Below are 8,952 nucleotides of genomic sequence, written 5' to 3' on the forward strand. Positions count from 1 at the left end.
CAATGACATTTGAAAATCCTAGAGAATTCAATGCGTTTTGAATTGAATGAATTTTAGCATGAAATAGTTGATTAAGATGAATACAAAGCACTTTGGTAAGTGCTCTGGATAAGAGCATCTGTTAAAGTCATATACATTTAACTCCAGTGCCAGCCCCCTACTGCCTGACCGGATAAACCTACACCATGATGGACATTACTACATCTTTTCCTTTTCTTTATTTTCTTTCTGTCTAAATTGTTGTTGTTGTCATGGTGACCGGTGTCGGCCAGAGGAGGATGGGTTCCCCCCCTGAGTCTTGGTTCCTCTCAAGGTTTCTTCCTCATGCAAAAAAACTAGGGAGTTTTTCCTTGCCACTGTCGCCCTTGGCTTGCTCTCTGGGGGCTAGGACTCGCCACTTGTAAAGCTGCTTTGTGACAACAACTGTTGTAAAAAGCGCTATATAAATAAAATTTGATTGATTGATTGACTCCAAGTTAATGATCAAACCAACACTACTTCTCATGAATACATGCCAGCTGTTCTGAAAAGGATGGGAAGGATGCCTCTGTGACCAGGGAATTTGATGAATATATTAAGGAAACGCTTAAGCGCAAGGTAAACCTTTCGAATTTCACGGCAGACCGTTGCCTTACTAAGATGTTATGCATCCCCAATGCTGTACAGAAATGCACGACTGGCAAAGAAGCGCAAAGCGATACAGACCGTTTGGGGTTTGGTAAGAGCTTTACTACGTCTAGTGGTCTTCTCAATATATGGCCCCAGTAATTTACAAAGATATATAATACTGTGTCTTCTGAACAAATAAGTAGTCATCTGGAAAGCCCAGTGGATCTGTCCTGTCCTGGAATGACCTTGGAGCTGGTAGCATGAATGCTCTGCACACTATACACGCTCCCTCATCTACTGGATTCTCTACAAATGGGCATGCCATGGTCAATCAGCCTTCAGCCTTCACTGTTAGCTGCTCTTTTATAGCATACATTTTGGATTATTTGTATCACCTGTATGAAAATCTTGGTAAGGTAGTTGTCTGTGTCCATTTCCTTTTTGCACCATTAAGTTAACCACACATTTACATTATTTATACTGAACATATGTAAATTGCAGAGTGATATGATTTGCTTGTAATTTGAACACAAAAGAGGAAGTATGGGGATAAATATATACCTAAAAGTATCTTCACCTAAATTACTCAGTATTAATAATTATTAATACTCAGGTACAAAGAATTGTATTTTTTGTGATATAGTTTATACTAATGTATGTTTCTGCACCATAACTGCGATTAGACACTGTATTCCATTTTACACTGACCTGAATTTGTGAAGATTAAACCAATACATTAAAATGTGCAGAAACCTCACTGATTAACAATGAATATGTACTCTTAAGATCGAAATATATATTGCATTTGGAAATATAATTATTAAATTTTGATAATAATAACCTGCAATCATTCCAAACTAATAATTACAGTACTCAATTAAATGTATAAAGATATGATATTATATGCTACATCCACAGCAATTTAATGGATAGAACTACAGTGGAACCTTGTTCCTCAATTCAGTTTCCCGGATGGCGAGACTGACATCACGCTGCTCAGCCAATAGAAGCTGTCCCGCTAAGCTAAGCCTCAACTCTAGCCTGGTACAGAGCAGGTTAGTTCAAACGTATATGTTGCTGTAGTAACTGAGCGAGGCTCAAGTCTAGCCTCTTTCGTGGAACCGAATTTGAGCAAAATGAGCCAGGCTTGTCTTAAAAAGCCCGGCTTACTGAGTTAGCTCGCTTCGTGGAATACCCCCCAGATCCTTGTTTCTTGTGTATGTGATAAATTACATTCTGCACAGTTACCTCAGGATATGTCAACAGAAAATAACAATCATAGAACAATATATATCTATAGTCACCATGACAACAGTTATCATAAGTGTTAGTATTTCAAAGTGCAAAAAGAGCAGAGCTCCTAGGTGTGTTAAACCTGATGTGATTCACTAAAATCTGTGCTCCTTATTTAAAAGGACTTCTGAGTTTAAGGATTTAGCTTTCTGCTAATTCAAAATGTTAAAAACGTTTGACTTTCTTCCTCTCTCTTTCATTTAGAGTGCAGGCACAGTAAGAAATGCACAAACATCTCCATCCTCAAGTAGAATCCATGTTGGGCTTTATTTTTGTCTGGAGGTCTGGCTGGCAGCTCTCATGTGGTCGGGAGGTTCTTCACAATCTCTCTTAGGCTCTTGCGGATATTGGAAGGTTGGTAACCAGCGCAGTCCAGCAGCGCAGGGCCCATGTGGGCATGAAGGGCTTGGCATAGGTGGACAGTGGCCCCTCTCACGCTTCCACCCCTCCCGTGGACCGTACCACTGTTGCTGGAGGTCCCCAGGAGCTACCAGAGCAGAGGGAGCACCTTCTGCTCAACCAGTTGTGGCTTGCAGGGGTAAAGTTCCCTAACCAGCTCTATAAAAAGGACATTTAAAAGGAACAATGATAAATAAATCAACCCTGGACAGCACTGGGTTATTACAGAAGCATTTTCTTAACCTAGAAAGATTTCATTCAATTAAAGTGACAGTATTTGGTAACTATGGTAACTCTCTGGAATGATTATTATCAATATTATAAATATTATTAATGAATATAGGAATTATAGTATTTCTGGTAAATCTTTTATCTTTTTTATATCTGGCATCTCTTAGCATATCAGTGGAATGACTTTCTGAAAGAATAGTTTTTTGATGTCTACACATACATTTGTTTAATGAGTTAACATGGGGCATAGTGGATGGGATAAAAAATCCTCATCATTTATCCAATCATGAATCGCTACCTTGGATTTCAGAGTGAGGACAGTGTCCCTGATGGTTGCCAGGTCTTTGGCAGGGATGTACTTTTCCACCATCTTATCAAAGTCGTGGTGGGAGGACAGGAACAGCAGCATACGCCGGCCAAAGCGCCTGAGACGAGGAACAGACCCCAAAACAGGAGAGAACCGTGAGGGACCCGTAACTCACAGCACACTGACCATTTATCTTACCAGCACAATTTTACAAGGCTGTCTGTGTCTAGAAAACACGATAGTGTATCTATTACTCTACAATTTAGCAGCATTTGCTGACTTCAGAGTATCAGACTAGGAGACTAAAAGAATCAGCAAAATATTACTATCTGGGAAACTGAATAAGCTTTGTAGAATTCTCGTTCTGATCCCAGTACTAACTTGGTTTCTTGTGAAGAGTCCTGTGCCAACTTGGAGACTGCAGGAATAATTCGCGGTGTGACGTCTTTCGCCCCAGACAATAAGCGGCCAGCACCAATCTTCTCTACCAAAGTAGCCAAGTGCCGAGCAGTACACTTTCTTACTGCAGCATTCAGATTACTTTTGAGGAAAACAGAAGGAAAAAAATAACTATTATAATAATAGTAATAACTATTAATCCATCCAATCAATGTATACAGTACAACTTTTAGCTTCTATAAAGAAACTTAAAACCCTTATGTATGATCTAAGTGCACAATCAAATGATCATATTCTATTCGATTGCTTAGCTTGCACCAGTTAGTGTACATGTGTATTTTTAAACAGAAAATGTTTGTATGTCCTCTGTGAGCTAGCTAACTAGCCTATTTTTTAAGCATTGTGAAGGGCAGTTTGGATCAGCAGAGCGGAGATGGAACGCAATAAAAATAACATATAAGAGGATAAATAACTAAAAATATTGATATAGGCCAGGGCAATATTTTGAAAGAACATTGGAGAGGTAAAAACAGCAGCCAAAATTAGTGCTGTGTTAGCTTCTTGTGACTGTTGTTGCTATCTGAAAGCCACAGTTTAAAGTTCACTGCAGGCTAACTGACCAGAGTCCTCCAGCGAGAAGGGCGTTCATGCTCCGAATGGGGGTGCAGTTCTGCACCATGCTGTCCAGAGCTGTGTCCATGTCCTGCCTGATGAAGGCATTGGACTCCGCTGCTTTGTGGAGGAGGACCTTAGCTGTAGCCTCCACTTCCTGGTCCATCCCTTTCTGCAGGCTGGAGTACAACTCCCTCAAGGACACCACCGCCATGCGGGACACGCCAGAGCGCAGGTTCAGCACCTGCAGGAAAGACGACGTTCCAGCTCGTTTTAGCCACATCCAACACTGCCACCGCCATCTTAATAAGTATAATCCACCACTGCAATGTGTTATGTAGGCAGAAATACCTTAATCACTAATTACAGTTAGATATGCCATCTGAATTTCAATTAGATGAGAAATGTTTTTATCAAAAAAGAATTTCAAAGTACTACGCTAAATCTGACTTGACTTTGTCAGCAACATCACCTGTAATGTGTACATGCTGATGGCATGTTTGTATTCTGTCTATCCACTGATGTTTGCATTGGACATACACGGACATCAGTGGGTTGTGCCTCTTCGGTAATGGTAGACCTTGATCTGATTGTTCTCGTCCAGGCCGAGCTGGACCAGCCCATTGGTGGGTGGGGCAGCTGGGTAGCGTGTGAAGAGAGGCCTGGGCAGAGGTTCAGGAGAGTACAAGGGTGCAAGAGAGTGTGTGTGAAAATATGATGCATTCTGTTCCCGTACTGGTTTGTGTGTGATACGTACATGTGTATAAGCTGAGGGGGAGAGAGAGATTGTGAAAGGATACACATTTGGGTCTTTGCGTTGTGATTCCAGCCACCTTTTGTTGTCTTCAATCAGTCTCTGCAGCCTCTGGCTATCTAGCTCAGAGGAGAGACTACACACACACACACACACACACACACACACACATAATGGAAAAGCACTGTATGAGTTCATCAATTTTCCTTCAAAAATCAACAGCAGCACTGACCCTGTGAGTGAGAGTGAGAGATTGTGAGCGAGCCTGCACAGGTGTGCAAGTGTGTGTAGTCACCTTGCTGGAGTGTATCCACTATATGCTCTGGTAGCCCTCATGGGATAGCGGGCACTGGTATCCATGGAAACTCCTAAAATCAGAGCAGTCTTAATACAGGTAGTGCGGTTTAGATTGAAGCTAATCTGAAGCAGGTCTCTACACTGCATCACACTTGCACTGGAAAAGATCGGCATTATCCAAGCACAGAAAATCAATGGAGGTCATCAACTATGCAAAAAAGGCTATAAATCCAGCAGTGACTGGTTTGTGCTTGAGGGAGAGGCAGAAGTTTTCTATTTGTATTTTAAAGGTTTTACGAGTGATGAAGAAATGAAGCATTAGTGAAAGTTACTGCAGCCCACAGAGGTGACCACTGCTCATCACTGCTAATGTTTGGGGTGTGTCTGTCTCTACGTACCAGGGAAGAGTTTGCTCCAGTGGGAGTTCAAATGAAGGTCAGACCCGTGTGTTTTTGGGACAGAACAGTGTAAGAAACTGTTCTGATTGGCCAATGAAGAGGAGGCGGGGCTTGGTGTCCATGCCCAGGACGGGGCAGGAGGGAAGGAGGAGGACGGAGGTGGCTGAGGGAGGGGCTGGACGGTCCTCCCAGTGAGAGATCCCAGTGCACCCAGCACTGTGTTCAGCTGGCCAGAGATCTGCTGCAGGGACTCTGCTAACTGCTGCACTTTCACTGGCACTGCATGTGCTGAAACAGAGAGGAAGACCAGGGTTTGGGTGTATTACTGCTAGAGAGATAAAAACATCAGACAACTATGAACCATCAAGACCAGAGTGGACTCTAGAGCTGCTTACAGTTGTGGGCAAATTTTTAGTTTTCACAGTTTGCTTCCTCAGTTTATTTTTTTAAGAACCTTTTGTCAAATGTTTATGTGATATAATGAAGTACAATTATTAACAGTCCATAATTGTTTGTTGCTAAACTGCTCCTGAATCGTTGGGAGAAGTTGTTCTGGAAGGATGTTTTGATACCTTCCCTTATTTATGGCTGTGCTTTGCTTAGGCAACATTGGGAGTGACCCCACACTTTGATGGTGTGAGGAGGCTCATAGCTGCCTCCTCTGTAGGAGACGCTCCTGTAGGAGACGCTCCCTGAAGCCTCCTTCATGCAACTTGAAGCACTCTCCCCAAAGTCCTTAGTGACTGGATAAATGGTTGATTGGGGTGCATCGTACAAGCCGCACTGTCCTTGCCTGTGAAACCCTTTTGATGCAATGATGACTGAACGTGTTTCCTTGGAGGTGACCATGGTTAACAGGAGAAAACGTAAACGCACCACTACCCTTTTAAAGCAACCAGTCTTCTCTTCTAATCAGCATGACGGATTGATGTCAGCTGTCTTATCCTCATCAACTTTTTATCTCCTGAGCTAACGAGATCATCACTGAAATGATCTCCATTAACTGAAATGGAGGAGCCGTAATGCAATAATTTTGTATTGTAATTTTGTATTGTAAAAGGTCATTTTCATCACAGGGAATGACTTTGCAATTAATTGCAATTCATCTAATCACTCTTCACAATCTAGAATCAATACAAATTGCCACCATAAAAAAACTATGGTAGTAAACTTTGTGAAAACCAAAATTAGTGCCTTCTCAAAATGTCTGCCCGTGTGTGCGTGTTGTGCATTCAGAGTTTGTCTCTCACTCGTCTCCTCTTGGCCATACTCGTCTCTGCTCGTCTCTGAGTCTCTGACATCAAATGAGACTCTCCGATCTCCCACCAGCCGCTCGCCTTCATCACATGACAGCTGAGAAAAACATTGTAAAGCCCAGGTAGGTATTAATGTGGGTTTGTACGTAAGTGTGTGGGTGCAGGCATACGCGTGTGTGTGTGTGTGTGTGTGTGTGTGTATTACCTCCTCTGCCAGTGACGTCTCCAGCTGGCTGAGTCTCTCCTCTTTCTTTCTCAGGAGCGTGTGGTCCTTCTGGACCGTCTCCCTCAGCTTCTCCTGCTCACTCACCTCCTACAGCACAGGGGAGCAGAACATCTAAGAGGAACTACACTCATGCTTCCTACTGTCTCCTATCTGACCTGGCTACATGGCTGTAGGCCCTGCAAGACCTAACGTGCTTAGACCCACTACGGCACTGAAACCGTCTAAAGTAGTCTTAAAATCTCTTAATATTCTCAGATAAAGGTCAATCACTCTCCTGGTTCAAATCCTACCTGAACGATCGTTACCAATTTGTACTTGAAAATAATGAATACTCATAAGGATCTGTATTGTGTCCCATGTTATTCTCATTATATAGGCTAGCAAGCATTTGTAGGCATGGTATTAGCTTCCATTGCTATGCAGATGATACTCAGTTATATATATCTTCTAATTTGGATGATGTCAATACTACTACCAAAACTGAAAACTGCATCCAAGAAATAAAGAACTGGATGGTGTCTAATTTTCTTCTTCTAAATTCTGATAAAACTGAGGTGTTACTTCTTGGATCCAAGACTGCAAGAAGCAATTGGTCGAATCTTCTTATTACACTAGATGGCTTTTCAGTAACACCTGAATCTCCTGCTAAAAGTTTAGGTGTCTCTAGTGATTTGGATCTTTCATTTTTCACACACATATGCAATGTCACTAATGCTGCCTTTGCAACTTCATGTAATATTGCCAAGCTGAGACATGTACGTTCGGTATCAGATGCAGAGAAACTGGTCCACAATCTCATCAAGATTGGACTACTGTAACTCTCTTTTAACTGGATGCTCTAAACCAGGGGTGCCCACAGTTTTCAGCTTGCGAGCTACTTATAAGATGACCAAGTCAGAAAGATCTACCGGGGGTGGCGGCGAACGTAATTTGTTGAGCGGAGGGGGGGGGGGTGAACGTAATTTGTTGAGCGGGGGGGGGGGGGGGGGGGGGTGGCGAACGTAATTTGTTGAGTGGATTGCAGATTGGCTACCGTGAATGTCAATCAAAATACAACCACCGTCAGTGCAGATGTGCGATTCATCTACTACTATTTTATGTGACGCGATCTACGCACATTCCTTCGCGATCGACCGACACTTCCTTCGCGATCGACCGGTCGATCGCGATCGACGTAATGAGCACCCCTGCTCTAAACAGTCCCTGAAGAAAGTCCAACTTGCTGCATTTGAATCCAAGAGCCAGAGTCCTAACTAGGCCTTGAGAAGTCCATCACATTAGTCCTACTCTCTCAGCGTTGCACTGGCTCCTGGTTAAATATCAAACTGATTTTTAAATTCTTCTGTTGGCCTATAAAGCATTAAATAGTCCTCCACAATATCCGAGTTAACTCACTGCATACCATAATCCATCTCACCTGCTGCTCTCTCAAAGCACAGAAATGCGCTCAGCTCCGAAAACTACAAGATTACAGCCGAAGGCAGAGTAATGTCTCAGTACCCTCATGCCTGTGGTCACCTCCAGGCCCCTCCCTTTAGTTATGCTGCTAGGGATAAGCCTGCTGGAGCCACATGCTAAATCACTGGCACGTCTACTATATATATGGAAGTTTAATTTGATTTTACATATTTAACCTGCATTCTGTATCTTGACTACATGTTTCTACAAAGACAATTCCATAAAGCAGCTAGAAGATGCTCTGGGTTGCCAGTGGATGTGCTGATGCTGTGGATGCATGTGCCAATACGGCCAGCATCCTACCTGAGGCCCAGCATCCATATTGGAGAGACTGTGACTGCTCAGATAGACACAGGACTATAAATATGAACTTAAAGTTGCTGGGCCAATGGAGCATGGCTTCCCTTTTGGGTCTTGGTCCTCCCAAGGTTTCTTCCTAATCCACCTAGGGAGTTTGTCTCTGCCACACTCGCCCCCGTCTTGCTCATTAGGGATCTGGACCCATGCGCTCGTGAAGCTGCTTTGTGACACCATGTTTTGTAAAAAGCGCTTTATAAATAAAACTGACTAGACTTGACGGACCTGGCAGAGAGGCTGAGCAGAACCTCCTGCAGCGGACCTCTGCGGGCTGGGGTGGGCCGTCCTTAGTGCCGCTTGTCTCGCTCTCAGACAGCTGGTCTCTTTCTCTAAGAACTGTCTTGCTCTCTGCAGAG

General features: G+C 43.2%; 1 protein-coding gene and 1 long non-coding RNA gene across 2 annotated transcripts in view; both read right to left on the reverse strand.

Annotated features, from left to right (window-relative positions):
* Window positions 1–2,145: 2,145 nt before the first annotated feature.
* On the reverse strand, window positions 2,146–3,374 carry LOC143485462 (uncharacterized). The gene is made up of 3 exons (XR_013122893.1): window positions 3,221–3,374; window positions 2,831–2,957; window positions 2,146–2,460 (listed from the first exon to the last, which is right to left on the reverse strand). It is a non-coding gene; the product is annotated as an uncharacterized LOC143485462 (long non-coding RNA).
* Window positions 3,375–4,397: 1,023 nt separating this feature from the next.
* The window catches only part of LOC143485498 (uncharacterized), a 7,723-nt gene continuing 3,168 nt past the window's right edge, over window positions 4,398–8,952 (reverse strand). The window contains exons 3-5 of the mRNA XM_076984945.1: window positions 8,808–8,944; window positions 4,900–5,058; window positions 4,398–4,512 (exon numbers count right to left, since the gene is read on the reverse strand). Of these exons, the coding sequence (XP_076841060.1) occupies window positions 4,398–4,512; window positions 4,900–5,058; window positions 8,808–8,944 (411 nt within the window). The remainder of the gene's footprint in view (window positions 4,513–4,899; window positions 5,059–8,807; window positions 8,945–8,952) is intronic.

This window comes from Brachyhypopomus gauderio, unplaced genomic scaffold (assembly GCF_052324685.1).
Source record: "Brachyhypopomus gauderio isolate BG-103 unplaced genomic scaffold, BGAUD_0.2 sc34, whole genome shotgun sequence".
Lineage (NCBI taxonomy): Eukaryota > Metazoa > Chordata > Actinopteri > Gymnotiformes > Hypopomidae > Brachyhypopomus > Brachyhypopomus gauderio.